This window comes from Malurus melanocephalus, unplaced genomic scaffold (assembly GCF_030028575.1).
Source record: "Malurus melanocephalus ecotype Western Australia unplaced genomic scaffold, MMel_1.1 scaffold_2, whole genome shotgun sequence".
Taxonomy (NCBI): Eukaryota; Metazoa; Chordata; class Aves; order Passeriformes; family Maluridae; genus Malurus; species Malurus melanocephalus.
This window is the reverse complement of record NW_026623234.1, coordinates 6,916,841-6,939,336: the sequence shown is the minus strand read 5'-3', so window position 1 is coordinate 6,939,336 and position 22,496 is coordinate 6,916,841. Positions and strand designations below refer to the sequence as shown.

General features: G+C 37.2%; 1 protein-coding gene across 4 annotated transcripts in view; it reads left to right on the top strand.

Annotated features, from left to right (window-relative positions):
* SIPA1L1 (signal induced proliferation associated 1 like 1) overlaps window positions 1-22,496 on the top strand; it is a 191,723-nt gene that overhangs the window by 142,968 nt on the left and 26,259 nt on the right. For all 4 annotated transcript variants that reach the window (XM_057366751.1, XM_057366728.1, XM_057366737.1 and 1 more), the window contains 6 exons: window positions 1,062-1,165; window positions 2,331-2,488; window positions 6,053-6,629; window positions 7,715-7,989; window positions 11,572-11,847; window positions 19,912-20,061. In XM_057366751.1, coding sequence (XP_057222734.1) covers window positions 1,062-1,165; window positions 2,331-2,488; window positions 6,053-6,629; window positions 7,715-7,989; window positions 11,572-11,847; window positions 19,912-20,061 — 1,540 coding nt within the window. The remainder of the gene's footprint in view (window positions 1-1,061; window positions 1,166-2,330; window positions 2,489-6,052; window positions 6,630-7,714; window positions 7,990-11,571; window positions 11,848-19,911; window positions 20,062-22,496) is intronic.

Sequence of the window (22,496 nt, the reverse complement as noted above, 5' to 3'; positions counted from 1 at the left end):
AGTAGTCAGGATGCTTTTTTCCATATATACAGCTTGTCAATTTTCAAACTGTGTTTGAAAGCAGACCTTTTACACTGTGGACAAAAGTTTTATTTAATAGAATATGCTCAGCATCTTTAAATGTGTTGTTGTTTAAATTAATAAAATATTTTCCAAGGTCAGTTTTTTTTAGGGTGAAAGTGAAATTAAGTTCACAGYTTGTAATCAAGGGTTGTTTTCAACCAACGCTTTGTAAACAGAGTGATATCCGCCTCTTCTTGTTTGCTTTCTAAACTTCATAATCCTAGTCTTTATCATTTTCTCTCCACATGGAAGTGTTTCCATCCACATAGCATTATTTCTGTGGCCTGTTTCTGGATCCTTTCTCTTTCTTCTGTAACTTTTAAAATAGGTTGGCCAGAACTCAAACCAGCAGAGATTACCCTGGACTAATGTACCACATCATAATATCATTTTTGTGTGCGTTTTCCATCATCATTTATGAGCATGCTGGCATCCTGTTTGGGGTTTTGACTGTTCCTGTGCATAAAGCACTTGTGCTAGTGAAGGTGCTATCTCATTTMATTACAATTAATTTCAAATCCTGATATTTATGCTTAAGAGAACTCATTCTGTTCTTATTGTGGGTTATAGGTCCTTTGCTGTTTAATTATGCATGAGATCATGGTATTCATTTTCAGTATCTGTCTACCTTCCTCTCTCAAGTCCTTTTCACATTCCTTGCAGTTTTATTCCAAGGTATTGGGTGGTGCTAGAAAATTATCTTAGATTTTGTTGTCACTTTTCACGCTTAAATAGGCTTTCTTTGGGGGTATTCTGGTATAAATKCCCTATTCCTAACAAGTTTTTGTTTGGGAAAAATATGCTAAATTGCACAGGCTATCTGTACTTGCTTTGCAAGGTGAATAAACTCTGAGTAGATTCTTATTTGCTGATAGTTCAGGTAGGATTGAGGATGAATAAGAATTCTTGTCTTGACTGGTGATTTGTTTTTTATAATGAAACTTTGTTTTTAAACTTTTTTTAAAAATAATGCTTTTATTTGTCTTCTTTAACTGCAGCTGATTCAACCGGTACTCACTCTCTGTACACAACATACAAGGACTATGAAATCATGTTCCATGTTTCTACTATGCTGCCATATACTCCAAACAACAAGCAACAGGTAAGGTGGGCTATGCCTRTTTGGAGTTTTTTCCTCAACTTCAAAAGCAGATGAACTACTGAGTATTTACAACAACTTTCACTTGTTACTGGCAAAGAAAACACTTAAGGAATCAAAAGTAAAAGTGCCCATCTCTGTCAGCAAGATAAGCAAAGCAAATGGTTGTAGGTAGATCATAGATTTTTCTCCATTGGACTCTTTCCTGTTTAATTATGCATTACTTTGATGTTAGTAGTGTGCAATAATGTCAGTAGCACATGTCAAAAGGACCATAATGTATCTGATAATTTGAAATTATTTTAAATCTTCTACAGCTATGTCAATTGCATTCAGCAAATTGTAATATGCACAGAGATAATGAGTGGGTGGTCCAGCATGCTACACAGGAATGCATGAGTCAAAATGCTTTTGTCAGGATCCTTTCTTTTCCTTTTTTCTTTTTWTAAATTTTTTTAAACTGTATTTTATGGAAGAGCTGAATCAGCTGAACTGCTTTGTTATTCTGAAGTACCTGATCTTGTTTAACACTAAGCCATATTGTTTTGTATGATGTATATGCATTTTATTCTAGAAATGATGCTTTGTACTTCTTCAAATGAAATAGAAATTTTTGTTTTATGATGAAAGTTCACGTAGAATTCTTTTTCGTTTGCTTTTGTACACTAAAAGTTCTACTGCTTTGTAGCTTACCTTCTTTTTTACTGTAGTCTTGTATTTATGGAAAGAAGCCTAGAAAATTATTTATAGTGTGCTTTAAGGACAGCGACAGTGTTTTTCAGCTTTAAACAGAACACTGGCTTGTAAAAATGTGTGAAATGGGGACTGTTTTCCTGCTTCCACATATCACTAATTACTCTTGATATTAACAGAGTTTGTTGTTTCTCCTCTTTGTYTGAGTTAAAATTCTCCATAGTTCACCATAGTTTACCCTCTATGCTACATATACATACAGTATTGTTGTGAAAATGACCATGCCTGAAATTTATTAGATGAATAACTAAATCTGGTACASGTTATATAATTCCTCAAATGTGTCAGTTTTCAGCTTGAAGTATCACTTGGGGAAAGAAACTGAGCAATAGTAATTTATAATARTGAGAAATACATAATAGGAAGTTTGTGAAAAGTCTGTTTTAACCTATGCGTCTTTTCTTTTTCATTAAAGCTTCTGAGAAAGCGACATATTGGAAATGACATTGTGACAATAGTTTTCCAGGAGCCTGGAGCCCAACCTTTCAGCCCAAAGAACATTCGATCSCACTTCCAGCACGTCTTTGTCATTGTAAGAGTGCACGGTCCCTGCACTGACAGCGTTTGTTACAGGTACCTATTGCTGGACTCATGGAAAACATGGAATCCGAGTGCAAAGAGAGCTGTCATTCTTGCCTTAAATTGTCAGTAGGAAAATGTAATGAAAAATAAAGGTCAATGAGATTGAGTAGTGAATTTACACTACTTTTAAARAGTGAGTAGATACATGTGCCTATCTGAAGGAAGCACACCAGTGAGGAAGCTGCTGCTGTCAGGTGTGTGTGCGAGCAGACATGTGCACATGCACACTGATATCAAGCCCTTGGAAATTATTTTAACGTTGCCTTCTCACTTCCTTTTTATTCTCTTCATTAAATGCATGCTAGAATAATATTTTAGCAATGGAAGAAATAGAACAAAGAACAAAAGCACTCCACTTTTAGCTCAGATAATTTGGTCATCTGAGCTTATGCTCCATTTTTGAAATGGAGACATTTAAAAAATGTGACTTAGCCTTTCAAAAAGAAGCTAAGCTCTCTGAAAGATCTTGATTTATGTCATTTCAGTCCAGCAAAGAAATGACAGAAAATTATGCGGCAAAAAGTTGTCTTAGTGTGACCTTAAAGTCAATATGATTAAAAAAGAAAATTTTAATTGATAGTAACATATAATGAAGAATTGTAATGTGAGATTCCTATTAGATGCCTATTAGTATAATATTTTTAACTAAATTGGAAACATATAGAAACATGTTTTTGAGTTACACTTATTTTTACTATCAGTGAAACTTCTTACCTTTGTTCTGTATTGAACTCTCAAAGTATTTTCATTTTTAAATGTTGACTGATCTCAGAAAACTTCTATAAAGTATTTTCATTTAAAATATGAAGTCTCAGAGCAATGGATTTAGGGGATGTATCTTGAAATGAGGTAGCCTTAGAATTAACTTGTTTTTACTGAAATACAAATATTCACTTTAAGCTTTTTATTAAGGCAAATGCTTATTTAGAGGAAAAAGTGAGATTGCAGTGTCTGAGTCAGTGTAATCATTATTTTTTGAGTACATATAGAAGGTTTAAAGGCTTTTCTCTCCTCAAAAGTTCGGTAAAGTTCACAGAGCATTTCTGCAATTGATGCTGAACTTTGTACATGTATTAACTCTCCTGGACTAGGAATGTTCGTGTTGATACTCATTTCCAAGCAGCTTACTGAAAAATTCAACTGATGCATAATTTATGTGAGCACAGCTTGTTCTTAAACTCTTAGACATATGTTTCAGCTCTTATCCTGTACAGAAAAKGATTTTGAAGTAAAGGGAAGGTAGGAAATGCTTCCACAAGGGCTACAGATGCATTTTCCACTTGAATTGCATATTACAGCTTAGACAAAGATCTGCATTTGTCTGATATTTTAAGTAATGTGACTGCATTTATTGCTTCCTTATAAAAGGCATAGGAAATATTTATACTTGCTAAACTGTAATAAATATAAGTATCTGAGAGTTCTATTTTTGACCTTCAGGCTCCTGAATCACCTCATTATTCAAGTGTTTACAGCTGCAAGAGCTGCTGTCTCAYTGGTTACTTAAAGCAGTTTTAGCTTTAGTGATGGTACAGGCTTAAATTTTAAGGGGAGGGGAAACAGGTAGGAAAAATAGTTGGGAGAATGTCAGTGATACACACGACCACCACAACATTGTATGTTCTCTGTACTGTCTTTAAGATAGAAATACTTCCTTTTTCTGTCCTCTCAGTGCAAGCACTTGATTTAAATTTGTAGAATTCTGTTATGAAAAGTTTTCCTAGGAAACTTTTCAAAATAAGTTTGACCTCTTTTTCAATGAATTATTTGGAACAGTTTCATGGATTCATAATTCTAGACAAAACAGGAAACCATATAGCATAAAAATGTACTGGGATTTATGTTTAAAAACGACATAAAAGGAATAAAATGAAGCACCATCTTGGCCAGTGATTCTCCCTCCCAACTAAGATAAACAGTATTTCAAAAGTCTGGCATCTCTTGCCAGCATTGCTCACTTCTTAAAACTTCTCTAGCATGTGTTAAAGATTGAATTCTTATCCTTATGATTCATGACATTGAAAACAGAACCAAAAAAATCTTTCTGGTAGGTTTTCAGTGCATCCAGTAATTGTGTTTAATGCTTAGGCTTCCATCTCTTAATAACAGACTCTTCAGGACCACTAAAGATGAGTCAGATAGTTGCTTCRTGAGCACCCCCTGTTGCATATTTTGAGATATACTGGCATACATGTTGAGGAAGTATGACAATAATGACATATTTCAGTATCGGTTGCCAGAAAATATAATTTTATGAAAAACAAATAACAAAACAACAACAAAAAACCCCAAGGAAGTCAGAACAGCAAAAGCAAAACAAACMGAACACCCTACCACTCAAAATCAGAAGATATAGTTAAAGATTGAGTAACTTATTTTTGGTGTTCGTATATGCCCCCTCAAAAGATTTACTCTGAAATCTTAGTAACAGATTTTTTGAGGGAATTTCTCTGATTATATTTAAGAATTCTCTTAAAATCAAAATGTGAAAATAATACCAGCCAGTATTTTAAGTGAAACACTACATRCTTTTCTAATGTGATCAAGTTTTGTCTGATTCTTCTTTATTTCCATTACTATGGTATTTTGGCCAAAGTTAGTTTAATGTTTTTTCATATCTAGTTACAGATATGTGGTAAATCCTGTTTGAACTGCTGGAACATTTTTGTCATGAAACTAACGAAGTAGAGTTGTCATTCTCTTAGGGCAGATTGCCAAGTGAATGATACTGGATTGGAACATCAGATCTTCAGTAGTGCCAAATAACTCTCATCTGATTTATATCAAAAGAGAATTGACAATTGAGAATAGCTAAGCTGGTCCCTGTGGTCTAAGGCAATGTTATGGTCAGTCCATCACTTGGTACAGAAAACGTGAAGGAAGAGTTGAAAAAGAAAGTATCTGTGYTATGTATCTCTGAACTTCTGAGAAATGTCTTATTTCTGGTATTTTTGGAGTCAYCTTCTATCGCTTGCATGCCATATCAGSTAGTGAGGTTTTCAGTCCAGAAATACAAAACTTGAACAGCAGTGTGATGTATATATGCATTCAGTCACCAGGTGATTTTCACAGTGGAACAGTGGCCTTGTGAGATTATTTTATTGTCTTTATCTTTTTAATGTRTTCATTTAATCTGTATTTCTAGTGTTGATCATACACTTGTCATTGCTTTCATTTCATTGCTTAGATAAATTCTAAGCCAACTTTTTAGTAGCCTGAGTTAGAAACTTTCTTTTTATACCAAAACCAAACAAAATTCAGAACTGCCATACATTAGTGAATATTAAAAAAAACAACCCTACAGTTTGTTACCYGAAGCTCTTTTTAAGCTGTGGCACTGGGAATGACTCAGAAATGCCTGTGTGCAAAAAAGTGGCCTGTTTATACAGTAAGAGAAACATAATGTCCACACTGGCAACATTAATATGTAAATTGAGGCATATTCCTGAAAGAAGGAAAGAAAAATTGAGGGAATGTATTTTCTGTAAGCAAAAAGTACTGAATTTGCATGGAGTGAAACACTGTGTTTCTTCCTTATTCCTTTTTCTTGTTTAGTGTTGCTGTGACAAGATCCAGAGATGTACCATCCTTTGGACCACCTATTCCAAAAGGTGTGACGTTTCCTAAATCAAATGTGTTCAGGGACTTCTTACTGGCCAAAGTCATTAATGCAGAGAATGCTGCTCATAAATCAGAAAAGTTTCGCGCCATGGCCACCAGGACCCGTCAAGAGTACTTGAAAGACTTGGCAGAGAAGAATGTCACCAACACACCCATTGACCCTTCTGGCAAGTTCCCCTTCATCTCACTCGCTTCAAAAAAGAAAGAAAAGTCCAAACCTTATCCAGGAGCAGAGATCTATAGTTCTGGTGCTATTGTCTGGAGTGTCCATGCGAAAGACTACAGCAAGGGTATGGAAATCGACTGTCTCCTGGGCATCTCCAATGAGTTTGTAGTCCTCATTGAACAGGACACAAAAAGCGTGGTGTTCAACTGCTCCTGTCGAGATGTGATAGGGTGGACTTCAACKGACACAAATATCAAAATATTCTATGAGAGGGGTGAATGTGTTTCTTTGGAGAGCTTCATCACCAACATTGATGACATCAAAGAGATCGTCAAAAGGCTGGAGGTTAGAATGTTCTCTTGTTGGGTTCCCCTTCTATGCTTTCCCCTCTCACCCGGCGGCCACATGAAACTTCAATTTAAATAATGCCTGGGGTTCCTAAAACTGTCTTAATTGTTTATTATGAAATTTATAAGGATTTTTCTGCTTTTATTTCTCAAATTCCAGTATTGCTTTCACTTTTCTTAGATATCAACCAGCCTCAGATGGTGGTGTGTGAAAAAATGCATTAATATATTAAAAAGACCAAGTCCTTCAGATACATAAGTTGCTCCCACACAACAAATACAGAAGTATTATTTGTTCTCCTTGTTTTCCTTCCCTTTCTCTGTTTTATAGGCTTGCTGTATCTTGTTTCAAAATCCTTGGGACTAATTTATTATGTTGCCAGCAGGGTGCAATCCCAATCCCCACTGCAACCTTCAGATATTCTCTGAATTCATGTGATAAACTAAAAATACAGTGAATCATGGTATCTGCCTATAAAATGTCTGTCCATGCTCATTTTATATCCAATTAAGTTATGAAAGAATGTGCTACATTTCACTGTCTTTCCTGTAATTTCACAACTGTAGTTGTATAATGTCTAGAAAAAACGGAAATCTAGAGTCTGTTCAGTTGCTCTTGATGGTATTCATGCTCCTGGTACATGGAAGGGTTGGCATAGCCTCCAGTTTAATGTGTTTAGTAGCTGCATGCCACCACGTTCTGACCGAAAAGTAATCTTGCAGTTTCCTGCAACAGCCAGAAATGGAGAACAGCTATTTAGTTGCTAAAGCATAAAAGACAGAGATGCTTGTGCAACTCCATGTGTTCTTCTGTTGTGTGCTGCTATGTATCTTCTAAAATTTCTGTAGTTGCAGTAAAAAAGCCAAGGCAGAACTTAGATAAACATATTCTACTGAAAATATTAATTTGAGCAACATGAGGGAGAAGCTGATGATGTACCTAGGACTGCAGTGTGTATCCCTTGGTTGTGTCCCACCATTATCCTTGGGAGTTGATGGTTGTTCAAAAACGGAGCCCTTAAAGCTCCGTTAGCCCTGGAGGTCTCTCAGTGCATTAAATTCCGTTTTCATTTCATTCCCCAGCTTGTGACCAAGGGCTGTGAGACAGTGGAGATGACTCTGCGCAGGAATGGCCTGGGCCAGCTGGGTTTCCACGTGAACTACGAGGGCATCGTGGCGGATGTGGAGCCCTATGGTTACGCGTGGCAGGCGGGGCTGCGCCAGGGCAGCCGCCTGGTGGAGATCTGCAAGGTGGCCGTGGCCACCCTGAGCCACGAGCAAATGATCGATCTGCTCAGGACATCGGTGACAGTGAAGGTCGTCATCGTCCCTCCCTACGAGGACTGCACACCACGCAGGTACTGTGCAGCAGCCAATTTTCCTCTCAAATTGTATCTTGTTTGTGGAAATTACCACCACAGAATAAGTGTTAGCCTCCAAAAAAATGGTATAATTATAATGCAGCATCCAATATTTGAAGGTGCAAGAGGAGAGCAGGAAAAGCTGCCTGTATTCAGTCTCCATGCCCCCCARATATTCATGGAATACCAAAATGTTGTAAAATATGTGAAGAAGTTCATGTAACCATGGAATTTCCTAACATGGAAATCAAACAACTTTTTAGTGACAGTTTWGTGTTTAGGATGCATCAAAATGAATTGTACACTTGCCTGCCTGCTTTCCCATTTGTTAGTAGTTTGTAATGTCTGTGGATATCATTCTTGAAAGCTAAGAATAGACTTACCTGTTTATGTTTTCACAATAAGTAAGGTTGCTAATTATGAGTGTTTGTCAAAGGTATGGATCTGGCCAGAGAAATGGCTGCAAATGGTAATTCTTCTTTACTCCATAGATCTTGTTGCATCTCTCTCATTTCCCACCTGCATTAAGCCTGAAGCTCATATCTACTATATTACTGCTTTTATAGTTAAAAAATGTTGCTTGATCAGAATTAAGCAGTAAKGTGTGTWTTTTTCTTAAACTGGACATTAGGTCACTCCATTTTTCCTGAATTCACACTAAAGCTTTTATAATTACCACTGAACTCTCAGTGTTGTCAGTAGAATTCAGCCACATCACTGAGTCTAATCCCCAAATTCCTAACATCCGGTATTTATATCTGGAAAGTGCTGCTATATGATYAAAATGGAATGATCTTTAATGGAATAAATTTGCCTGCAGGCTAGCTGGAGGTTTATGCTAGGTTTGCCAAGAAGCAAGTACAGTTACCAAAGTTCAGAGGGTTCCTTGGAGTGAGAGATGTAGAGAGCATTTTGCACTGCTTTTTCCTAAGCAGTCAATACCTTTATAGAGGTAATTGCTAAATCTTTGTGTGCTTAAGACTGGAGCTGAATTTTAGCACGTATTTATTATACTGATAGGAAATCATGTGTCTGAGAAAAGATCTTGTACTTACAGAAAAGAAAAATACCTGTTTGTTTTTACTGTAAGCAACATTTCCTCCTTTTGTAAATGCTAGCACAAGAGGAGCAGAGGGAAAAGGAGTTGTATTTGTCCTTTAGTTGTCAGTGGAAAATTGAATACATGTCAGGGATTAAAATGAGCAGTGGCATAAGGTCACTCATGAGATATTTGGAAAGGTTTTGTACAGTATTTAGCAGCCCAAGCAAATGGAAAGTTCAGCTCCAATCATCATGAAAGGATTAAAGCAGAAAAATCAGTGTGGAAAGCACAGATCCTATTATTTCTGAACTAAATTAAGTACAGGCAAAAAACAGGCTTACTTTTTAGTGTACCCAAACCCATAGCAGTGAGAGAAATTACTGTACTTTTTGAAATACTGTAGTCAGTATCAGAGAGTTTTGTTGTTGCCTTGTAATGAGCAAATGTTCATGGTGGGTTATTGCTAGTTTTAAAATTCCATAAAGCAACTTTTGATCCTCTTGCTTGCTCTGTCCAAAATCATAAAGGTTTAAGAACTGTGTCTTGAATTTGTAGCTTTCCTACATGTATTACTGGAGACTTCAGTAAAATATTTGCACAAAGCAATTTCTGTTTTGGCAATCAGTTTTATGCAATTGGAGTCCTGTCATGGTGTTCTCTGGGGGTCACTGAGTATTTCTACCACAGTAACTTCTGCAGACTATAACTAAAATGAAAATCTGTTCTGCTTGGAATGCTACATGCATATGAGAAGCAGTTCCTGTCCTGATAAATTGATGGCATGAAGTTGGAGGAAGATCAGGGRTGTAGTTAGATAAGCTGACTTGACAACATGTGAAAGGTCAATAGRAGATGCAAAAATATATCCAGATACCCCAATTCATGTTCCCATGCCCTATGCAGAGGCAGGATTTGCTATGGTTAAATCTCAAGTAAACCATGGTTATTAAAACATTGCCACTGAGCTCATTTAGTGGACTGATTGCTGACCTTGATGGTRAGGACACAGCATCAAAAGGAAATTGTGTATTCCTGCTTGTTAAACTTGTAATTACTTTGGATGAAAAAGAAAAGAGAAACCCAAACTAAGTACATAAGGACTAGAGAAAGAATAGCAGACACATAAAATATGAAGAGAAAAAATGGAGCATATGAGTATTGTAGTTCATTTGTAAGTGGCCTTATCTCCTGATCATCCCTGTCTCCCATGCAGTGGATCACATCAGAGTGGCCTGGGAGCATTTTCAGGTGAAGGTGAACTACATGTGCTTCAGAAGGATGTGCCTTCCAATTTATAATTTAACTGATAATTTAATTTAGACATCAAGGCTAGAGGGTAGACCACAGTAAAACCACAAAATGAGCATTTTGTGGGCAGCAAGACCTCTGCACTCTTTGCTTTGTTTCACTTTGTCTATTCCTATTAGACTGCATAACTTGCTTATGTCAGCATGGCCAGATAACAAGTTCTGTGTTGTTTTTTGGTTWTGTAGGGAAGAGRTACTAATATTTCTCACCCCAAATGGTGTAATTACTTAGAGGAAGAGCTTTGTGTTCAAAATTTTGCACTGATTTATTTTTTCTTTTCATTAGATAGTGATGTATGTAGATAAAGTAACCATGATAAAAAATATTCACTTAGTATTCACTCAGAGATATGTGCATTTGTCAAGAGAAATAYGAAAATTATCCTTACTGAAGCTGAAGATCACATTTCCAAATACCTAATTTGAAATGTATGCAGAGGTTTGCCCTGCTTCTTATGTAGACAGTAACATTAGCTTATGTCCTGTTCTGGTCAGATTTTTATGCTGTGCTGTTCCTCAGGAGGCAATGGGCATCTTTTGGGTTTGGTATCTACAGTTTCTAGCAAGTCTATTCATAATGTGTGGATTTGTAAACTGAGGTTCTCCACAGCCAAAGACAGTTGAAAGTTATGTATACGTAGACATGTTAGTCATGTGACYATTGTCTTTTCATGTCTGTGCATCAGAAAGGTGTCTCAAAAAGAACAAACATTTCAGGTCTTATCTGTCTGGGTGCAGGTAAGTTCTAAAGCCCGTGATTGTTTTACATTAAGAAGGGAAGATACCCTTCTAACGTGTCTTTTCAGCTTTTATAGCTCAGTAATCAGATGAAGAGTATCAGCTTGACCARCTGGAATGCCGTAATGGATGGCTATAAACTCTTTTGAAGGGATAGATAAGRAGAGGCATTGGGGTGTCCCTGTATGTTAGGAGTGTTGATAGTCTGGGGCTTAATGGTGATGACATTGAGTAAGAATCAGGGAGAAGGTCAGCAAGGCAGATTCCATGGTAGTTTGTTATGGATCACTCACCACGATGAAGAGGCAGACTCATCATCACTAGTTCTTTTTCTTGTGTGGGCCTTCTAAAATATTTGAAGTAAATGAAGGCAAAGTCTTACATTTATTATCATAGACTTGATTCAGCTTCTGTCTTCAGATTTCTGTTCTTGTGAATAGGACACATTTATTTTATTTTTTATAGCTTCCTATTAAATTTCTTCATTTCCAGGAGTTCTTCAGAAAACTACCGTATGCCAGTGATGGAGTACAAAGTGAATGATGGAATGTCATATGAATTCAAATTTCCCTTCAGAAACAATAATAAATGGCAGCGAAATGCAAGCAAAGGTCAGGGACCTCATGTGGCTCAGGTACCATCTCAAATGCAAAGTCCAGTACCGTCAAGGATAAGCTCTGGAAAAGGAGAAGGAAAAATGCAACCCTCAGAACGAGCCAACATTCCCCGAAGCATCTCTAGTGATGGGCGCCCATTGGAGAGCCGGAGGTACGTGTCTTCTTCACAAATGCCTTTTCATTGCTGCTCTGAGCCTTGCCTGGAAAAGTTCACAGGAGTTTTATCTAAACATCTGAAGACTGCTTTTAATCTTGGTTTTAGTTAGTCAAAAGACAGCATGAATATGAGTGAAACAATAGCCAAAAGRAAATACCTTTCCTGGCACACTTAAACACAAAATGAAGTATTCTGGGACATTGTTGCCCTATRTTGGGATGGTATTCTGAAACTGCTGTATTGTTATTTAAGTTTAAATTATTTACAGTTAAAGTTTTAAAGCTAAGTGTTYATGAAAATCTGCATTTTCAAAAATTAAATCAAAAATTTATCTTATTCATAGCTTGGTGGAATCGCCTAAAGCACCCAAGGCAGAAATAGTATCTGACAGGGGTTTTAGCAGGAGAATTCTGACTAGTACAGAAAGCCAATTTGTCTCATTGGGGAGTGTTCAGACATTTTAGGCTGGAGGAGAAATTKTTCTAAGTTTGGATTTCTCCAAGGTAGTCTGAGGTTTTTTGTTGTTTTGAATTATTTGAAAAAGAAAGCAGTTATTAAGATAAAAGGTATCAGGTCCATCACATCCCAGTATTTTCATTCTTTCATGGAAAAAGATGTATTTGATAGCTTTCAAATGAACTGTTATTGTTTTGATTATCTATACAGGCCTGTCTTTACATTTACAGTGAGATCTGTGGAAAGAAACAAGTTAATAGCTTGTATTTCTTATTTTGGGCAATTCTTTGAGGGGGGAAAAAAGCTTTCAATATTTTCTGATTATGATTTTTTTGTGTGAATGAATAATGTAAAACAGTGGTAATAGAAGTRTGTGCTGTAGAAAATGTAAAAGGGAGTTCTAATGAAATAACTTAAAATCTTTTTCACATCCTGAAGAACTGGGCATGAAAAAAACATGTTCAGAGATAGTGCAACCAAGACCAAGAAACTACTAAKGTGAAATTGAAACTTCTGTGTAGGATACCTTGTTAAGAAATTACAATGGCTGCTAAGGGTTTGATTTTTCTTACTTTCTTTTTCTTAGGTGTGTACTTAAAAACCTCCCATCAGTGGGAAAAAAAATTTGCAACACTGAAGCACTAATAATTTTACAGACAACCAAGACTAGATTGTCTGTTGAAAGGGTTGCAGAAGCCAGCAAAATGCTGGTCTTGCCTCTGTAATGATCTAGTTGAACCAACATGAAAGCTGCATGGCTGTGGGCCATATCTGCCTCTTACAGCTGAAGACAGGCAGATGCTGAACTGGAAGGAACAGGAGCTGAGGTGGTGGGTGTTTTGTTCTCTGCAGTGCTGTACAATCTCCTTACATAGTTACAGAAAGCACAGTAATACCTGGAATAGCTTACAGCAGCAACAGATTACCTGATCCAGTTGAGTTGCTGGTTTTTCCAGAGGCTTCCTTCTTGTCACAGTATTAACCAGAGCTTGGGTGGAGTCTCAAGTTGGCTTTTCTGTGTCTCGTGTCTGAGAGAGAGCCTTTGACTGTATTGAGAGAACGGGTATTAACATCTGTTTTTCTTGTGCATAAAATCCTGTGCAGGCACCATCCCACACCTGGGCACTCAAGATTTATCCAGTCACTGGAGGCTTCTAAAAGGGAGGTTATGGCCTGACAAATGTTTGCAAAGTGAAAATTATCTTTTCTTAGTCAGTATTTGTTTTCAAAAAGTGAAAATTTGACTTTTAATTTCCTTCATTTTTAGGGCATGTAGCTGGTGGTTTTTTTTTTTTTTTTTTTTTCTCCTCTGTACATTCTTTTAAGTATTCTCTTTATTATTACTCAAAAAAGGTTCTGTTGGATCTTTCATCCTTAAAAGTATGTTATCAAAGTAGCTTTTAAATTTCACTGGGAATTTTTCTGGATGCCTGAAAAATGTCCTTTCTTATCTTTCTGGTCTGCAAAACATGTTAGTCTTGGGTGAATCAAGTTGAAATATATCATCAGTTGCATAAGGTTAGTGTCTTTCAGTTCAAGTGAAGAAATACATTTTTGTCATTTTAAAGAAATACTGGAGGGGGAAAAGCTCCAGTAATAAGCTCACTGCAAGATTCACTTGTTTTTTTGCTACATGACAAAGATTTGCTTTTTAGGAAGCTCAGATACTTCTTATTGTGTAAAATCTTAAAATTATCAAAGGTAGGATCTTTATAGCCCTCTTAACTACTGTCTCGTTTAATTTTTCACCACTAGCTTTCATACTTACCCTAAAGAATACTGAGCAGGAGGTGCTGGAATCTGTACATGTTTCTGTTGCAGAGATGCTGCTCTGCAGTGCTTTGCTCCCTTTAGTCCATTTAATTGTGTCAGAAACAAATAAAATCTGCATTACCAATCTTGGGAACAGGAGGGATTTCCCTTCATATTCATCAAAACATCTTGTCTCCCCATAGAAACTGCTATTATACATGAGAGAGAAGGTTACTTGACAATCCTAGATTCTGAGAAGGCAGACAGATGCCCAGTCCTGTGTCTAGCCAGCAAAATACCTAAATCTGCCTTATTTGGATTTTCTTCATATATCCAACTTAATAGCTTATGCTTAAWTTTTTCCTGATCCTCACAGTATCCTGGCTCCTTGAATGTAGTCAGTATTGATGTCAGTGGGTATTTGTGGGCAGGAAAAAGTACCCAAAACTTTGTAAATCCTAAAATCAATCTGTGATGTTACTACARCATGAAGACTGAAAAATCTGATAATATAAATGCAATAAATCCCAAGTTGTGGCTTATTTMACAATATTAATTAGTCCACGTGGGGTATGATATAGCCTATAACCCAGAATGAATATCAGAAGGATATATTAAGGAAAAGAAGCAAACCGTATATGTGTGAAGTAAATCAGAGCTAATGTTGTTGGAGAACATGTAATTATAGAGTTTGATTCTTTCATTTATTCCCTCTTACACCMCCCCCTCCAAAATTTTAAGTTTTTATTTTGTACACTTGGTTTTCACACTTTATCAAGAAAAAATGTGCAGGGAAAGGAGATAACGGTCGATAATAATACTTTCTTAATTAATTTATCATAAACTGGAACCAGTTTTAACTAAAATTTTATTTGACAGACATTTGAAAAACTATGACAATCAGTGGTCAAAACCTGGTGCTAGACATGAGCACTTCAATGTGCAGTTGAATACTTTTGGATGAAATCTCAAGGCTCTCACGAGAAAGTTTCTGTGCCCAATCAATATTTTAAACCAAATGGAAAATTGAATTTACAGCATGAATGCAGTCATACACCAGCAGTAAAATTCCACASTATGGAATAGTAGAACAATATCATTGACTGGTTTTATGTCACATTGSAGACTTTCAAGGAGTCTTGACCTAAGACTCCATACTTATTTGAATGATATCTGTGTAGTCACTGATAGTAATTGTGCCAGTAATAGTTTATAGGTTAGTTCCTGCAGATGGATTCTAGTTTTAACTGTTCCCATATTACCTAAAAATCCTAATCTGCTGCCATTTACCTTGGATAAGTGATATTTTTCCTAATATAAACAAACAGGTGTCTGTGCTCAACCTGCCACCCCTCAAAGTCAGCATTGTAGTACACGTACTGCCTACCTCACAGGGTTTGAGGATTTATTATTTTATTGTTCTCATAATGGTCTTCAAAATAAAACGTGTGCTAACATTACAGAGGTTATATTCTACACACTTCCTACCAGCTCCAGATCCTAGAGCTGTATGTGGCAGTGGAAAARTCAAAGGTTTGCTGCTATGCATGGCTGGGTGGCCAAGCTCTTGTGATCTGTAAACATCTGAGAAGAGCCATGCTGTGTCCTGTCAAGAGTTGGTCTTTTCTTGTTTGACAATGGCCATCAGTAGGGACCAGAGAAAAGCATAAGAAATGCTTACAAGTGGAAAGGAAGACTTTTTCAGTTCTGACAGTCCCCTGGCTGCCCACTGTGTAAGATTGCCTGGAGCTGTGTGCTCCTGCACTGCTGGGGATATCTCTTCATCCACATTCCTGCTGATTGGTCTCTTGGTAGTTCTACACCTCCTACTTGTTCTGTTGTCATGAGGGATAGTGAATAATCATTGTTTGCTTGGTCCAGTGTAATTCATGTTTGGATGGATGGAAGCAGAGAGAATACGTTTCTCTATAAGCTGTGGAGCCATAGAGCCTGTTCAGTGTGTCTTCACACACAAACTGTTCTGCACCTCTGGTGTCCCACTGCCTTCCTCTATGTATTTTCTTGTTACAAAGTGTTTTCTGAAGAGTGAAGTTCAAATTGGAAAAAAAAAAATACTTCAGAAGGTACAACTTAACAGCGTAATTGTGTTTTCTGTTTCATTCACTATCTCCTTCCTCAGAATTGCTGGGGTTTTTTTCCTGTTTGAATGGAATGGATTGATTTTTTGTAAACATGAGAGCATTTGAGACCCTGTTTGCAGGGAATTGTCGCAGCTCGCAGTAGTATTAGAATTGTAAAACTCAAACACATGGAAGGTAAGCATGCCAGAATTAAGATTTGCTGTGCTGTTTTTTTTTCAGAACTCTTGTATAACTGTATATTCAGATGCTTCCTTTGATTAAATTACAAGAATTTCTTTTAACAGAGGACAGCTGCCTCATTCAGTTCACACAGTGGATGCAGCTCATTAAAGAAGCTRTTTAATATTTTATTTTCCTCTTCATTACTCCATCCCTTATTTACTGGATGGCATTCAAATCCTGTTGTAAAGATGCAATTACTAATTCCCCTCTAAGCTTTACAGTGGCACCCACTACTATAGTTTCTGAATGCTTTGTGGGTATTAATTAAACTTAGTTTTCAAAATTCTCGTGTGAGACGAGATGTCTTTGGCCCTCTTTAGTTTAGGAACAAAGGTAGAGAGATAAATTGTGTTCTGATAATTTGCTGTGTCTAATTTTGACCCTCTCATATTTGGAACTGCGCCCAGCATTGTGAATATTTTATACATTCAAATTACAGCCTCAGCTGACTTCAGGTGCTTTAGGAAGATTTCAGCTCAGAGGTGTAGTAGGCCTTGGAATCAAATAAAGTGTTTGAAAAACTTGGAATTAGCAATAACAAATGAAAATTTATTGTGAGCAAATGCGATAGTGGTCGCATTGCTCCAGCAAGTGCAAATTAAGAGTTCAGTTTGCCAAGTCAGCACTGACTGTAAGGTCATTCTTCCTTTTTGGCCAGCCTGAGTCTCCTTCGCTTCTGAGCTCTGCAGSTCTTGCAGAAGTTGTAGGACAATGTAGGACCTGGCCCATTCTGTTTTACAGGAAGAGGCACCTGTGTTTGCTCCTGTAATTAGAACTGCCTTAGGCCACAGGCACAAAGTGAACTGGGCTGACTTTTTCCATACACTGTGTGTATTACATACCTATGCATGCTGAATATATGGGGAAAATTACAGCTAATGACATGGAAATTAATTTATTAAGAGCAAGAAGGATGCTTTCAATGCCTGTATTGTCATACTAAACAAAATAAATGTATGGCCATTCCACTCACTGCCTTCACAAAGGATGATTTCTTCCCATACTTGGCAAGACTCAACCAGTTCTTTCAGGATGAACTCGATCTGTTAGAACTAAATCATGCATGGTATAATCCCAGTTCAATTGACTGCAATGTAATTGTATCTGTTTAATGTAATGGACGCTTGGCCTATTTTTAAATTCAAGTGTGGAACTCCTGCACTTATTAACCATTTTGGCATTTCTTCCTAAAACTCTCTTTTCAAATAGACAAGAGCTTGCTTTAGTATGGTTTTTAATTATAAATAGAAGACAAGCTCAGATTATCTTAGCTRTAGGGACATACTGCTAACACAGCACAATACACCTTTTGTCTTGGAAAGTGCTTTTCATCAAAAGATTTCAAAGCAGTTCAAAAAGTCAATTTGTACTAATTTGTGCTAAAGTGCTTTTATTTATATGTCTCACGCAAAATAAAATGTCTTATACGATTAGTGTGTTTTAGTGCAATTGTGAACTGTAATAAAAAATATATATTTCTCCTTTAAATACAAGAATGTCCTACCTGGCTGGTTGCTCATGTCTATTGTTCAGACCACATTTATAATACAATTTTGTTTGCCCTCAAGGTCTTTCATCTTTGTAAATTAGTTATAACTCTATGACACAGTTCTGAAATCTTGATGTTCCTTTCTGAACGGTGCTGTCACTTTTTGGTAAGGCATAGGAAATAAAGAAAAGGCATAGCTGAATCTGAAATGAAAATGTAAGCATTTTTCAACAGGAAATCATTTTACAGAAATTATTCGAGAAGTAATTGGTTTCCTTGCCATCAGTTCTAATTAAGTATTGGGAAAAAAGGTCACACTTTTAAGCTGTGTATTGCTCTGCAAGCATAACTGAGTTTAAATGTGTGTGCCTTTATAGGTGAGCAGATGCTAATGAAAGTGCATTTTTGTGGGACAAACTATTTTTTGTTTTTATAGGAGTGCTTCTGGGAAAAATAAACTGGTTAGCTTATGGATTCCCAAGTTTTCAAGTCTTGCAATATGGTTGCAAACAAATATTTCAGAATTGTTCTTTGACAAATGTGGAATAAGTTAAAATCTGCTTGGTAGACTAGAAAGGCATTCTTGGATTTGGTATGRTACTTACCACTGTCAGATCTTAGATAGTTCTTTTTTTGTCTCAGAAGAAGTGTTACTATTACTCCTTTGCATTTTATGAAATTCCAGATGATCGAGATGTTTGATCCAGTTCTACTGCTCTTTCCATTTTAAGCTTTTGTTTACTGCTTTTTTGCAAAGTACTGAGGAAGATAAATGCACATTTGAAATAAATGTAAATATATTTTATACCCACACTATTTTGATATATACACATACCTAAGTAACATTAAGCAGTTCAATGGTGGTTTTTTTCATTTTCAAAAGATTATTTTTAACTTTTTAGGTTTTTGCAGTATTGTGGTGAGAACTAATTAGATATCTGCCACTCCTTTACAGATACAGGTTAAATGACTAAGCTAAAGTCTTCTACATCCCCAGATCTGAGTTGAGTCCTGAGGCAGCTTATCTGTATGCTTCACTGCAGTCATTTTCTATTTTTCAAATATTAAATTATTCAACTTGTGAAAATGACAGTGTTTCTCCGAGATAAATGAATAAAGGTTTTTGTTCACAGTAGGAGTTCAATGTTTGTGAATGGCATAACTCAAACTCGACTTAAATCACTGCAAAAGTTTTCAATGGCTTCAGTCATGACTGAGTAGAACAAAGAACTAGCTAACAGCARTGAATTCTGTTGGGGTTTGGGAAACAAAATGCACAAAGCTGACAGTTATCTAAAAAAGCCTTCAACTACAGAACACGATATGAGTTGGGCTGTATAAGCCTGCTGCTTCCAGYCTTTCTGCCCTGGTACATCTGTTGCAATTCTAGACTATTTATTTCCTGTATGGTTATTCTGACAGATGAAGGCTTTATATGATTCAGGTCTGTGTTTTCAGACAGGGTTTTGATATGTTGAGATAGGTTTACATTAGACAGTTAAAATTTTAGGGAGAATTTTAAGGTGGCATTTATAGATAGCATTGATTTTTTTTTTTTTAGTCCTTGTGTTTTAATGTGAACAAGTTTGGTGTCATAGAGATAAACTTGATGCTCTTGGAAGAGTTTGCATAGGCAGCTCACTACAGTTAGTTTAAATTCCAGGCAAGAATTTGCTGTGAGAATCAGGAATACTTTCTTCCATTTGGTATTTTGATGAGGAATGTCATGTTTCATTATTCCTTACAATCAATCTGTAACAACAGGCTTGAGAAACCAGAATGTTTTCCTAGTSTGTTGCCAGTATTTTCTTCCCACACCGGCCTTCCTTCATTTCCTTCCATGCATTCAGGTTTTTRCAGTTGATTTTTCATGGTTTCCAGTGGGTTAATAAGGGGGAAATGTGTGATTCTTCAGCTGATAGGGTTTCTGCTGTCTCCATGATGCCGTTCCTTGCAGATGTGACAGTTTGCAGGGTGTTGTTGAGCGTGGTTTGCAGTGTGACCCTGCTGATGTGAGGGTTCCCTTGTTCTGAACAGGCTGTCTCCTGGCTCYGATGTCTACGTCACCGTTTCATCCATCGCCTTAGCAAGATCGCAGCAGTGCCGGAACTCTCCAAGCAACTTATCCTCTTCTAGTGAGACTGGCTCTACTGGAGGCACGTACAGACAAAAATCTATGCCAGAAGGGTAGGCACMAGACTTTTTACATATTGTGTTTAGGCAGATTTTTTTGTTCTCTGTTCCGTTTGTTGTAATATGTTCTCCAGGAGTGCTTACACAGGCTCCTGTCAGCTGTTGTTTACATGCATTGAGCCATGTCTGTTTTCAAGTATCACTGTCATGCTTCTTGAAAAAGCCAGTTTTAAAAATCCCTTGCTTCCACTTTTCCACTTACAATCTAACTGCTGTCTCTGATCCTAAACTACAGCTGCTCAGGTTACTAGACAAAGGGACACTTATATATTCTAAAACCTTCATTAAAGGTGCTGGTTTCGTATKGCAAATTGCTTTGTTTCACAGGTTTAGATTCTGAAATAAAAAAGAAATGGGTTTGGAACTTTGCAGTCAGTTAATAGGTGAAGCAAAGTAGTATTGAGTGCAGCTCAGATGTAGATGTGTAGGCACAAAAGTGCTAATTAATCCACAGCTAGCTTCTTCTTCACATATTCACAGTCATTCTGTCTTAAGACTTCCAACTTTCCAGAAATCTTCAAACTCTTTGAAGTGTCAATGTAAGGGGCAACTTGCAGAGGAAAAATTTAAATCTGTATCATTTTCAGAGAGCACTGAAACGAGCAATAAATCAAAGTTCTCCAAGTAGAGAAAAAAATAATTGGCAGCAGAAGASCTGTCTATTACATTGCAAATTACTTCCTATAGAGAAGATAAAGGGGGAAACTGCTAACAGTTCACACTGCAAAGCTTCCCTCTGAAGTATTCTTGAGTAGTTTGCAGGTCATTGTGTGTAATTCGATTTGGTTTGGGTCTTCTATCAWGTAGAAATACCTTTTTCTCTGTATTGAAAAGTATATTATTCAGTGGGGTTAAATGCTGCTGTCAGGAACTGCTTAGTACAAGGCACTGTCCTCTGCCTTAAGGTGCTGTGTGTCAGTCCAGARAACACTGTTCTGAGCATGTGTTTGGAAAAGTACTGCTTCTTGCTCCACAGCACAGAAGGTTTGTCCTCCCTGTCCTTCCTGCAGCTCAGTTTGAGGTTTTGTGAAGTGTCGATCTCTTCTCTGCTGCTCAGCTTCATGAAGGCTTTGATTCGTGACAGTATTGGGCCTGTTCTGGTCATTGTTTAAGTTCGTGCTGGAGTCCTACTGACATTCGGAGATTTGCTTTTAAATGCATTCAACTTTGCTGTAAGGAAATGAGATGCAGGTGTGTCCAGGGCTCTGTGGCTGGAGAAAAGCGCTTAACCTCTTTATCCTCTGTAGACTTCGTGGCTCATTCACATCACACCAGCAGCATTTCTGTGTTACCTTGAATTCTGATGAGCAGCTTGTGCTCCCAATATCTTGTCTACTCTTTTTCAACTACATCATTTGCACTACAAAAGTATTGCTGCCRTATGTCCTTAGACCATCATAACCATAACTACTTGAGTAAGAAGGGATTTTCAGACACACTTGGGAGTTTGTTTGGAATTGGCCTCAGAGCACACCAGCACCCATTCCAACCCTTTTCCATCTTTTAAGTTAATTATACACATATGTTTGCTGCAGCATTCTTCAAGCATTTTGCAATTTCAGCAAAGAGTTGTGTCCTAGAAACCTTGAGTATAGTCATTTTGGGGTTGAAGTTTKAATTCAGTGCAAGAAAAAACTGTTTAAGTGGAATAGAGAAAGCAATAATTAGTATATGAACTTCGTATGTTTCTTATTGGATGCTCTTTTWAAAAATCCCACTTGTTGAACTCCAATTATTTTGCTATTATGTTCTATTCCTGTAAGAAAAATAGTTTGCTTCTCATACTGTCCTTGTACACATGAATCATATTTACTCAGGATTTCCCAAACATCATCTACCAGGCTAAATGGAAAGCATGAGAAATCTGATTTTGAAGGAAAGTTTTCATTGCCTCAATAAGTAATTCAGTGTCTGTCACTTAGCTAAAAATCATTGCAGTTCCATGTGCATCTTCTGTTGAGGTTGGTCTGCGAGGGCAGGTTCAGGGCAGCTCTGCAGTGGTGTTCAGTGTCCCAGATGGAGCTGATCAGCAATACCCTGGATGTGTTGTTAAAATACAGGAGAGAGATTGTCACATTCAGTTGTTAAGATCTTAGAATCGTGGRCTGCTGGAGTAAGGGTCAAGGGGGAGCCATGTCCTGAAGGTCATCTTCAGTTCCAGTGTGCTCGAGGTATGCCAGTCCCTGRGATTTCCCAGTGCAGGAAATTTCAACTGCACCATTTGTGTACACATTCCTTTCGTGGTACATATTGTGACGGATTTGTAAAGTTTGTGAAATTTAACTGGCCAGAAGAATGGATAAGTCCAGTCTCTGTCTGACATTGGTACAAGCAGTAATTGCTGCCTGTAGGTTATTGATCCGTATCCTAAGCTGGATATGGGCTAAGACTTCACTGCCTTCAAGAACATCCAGATTGATCTTGATGTG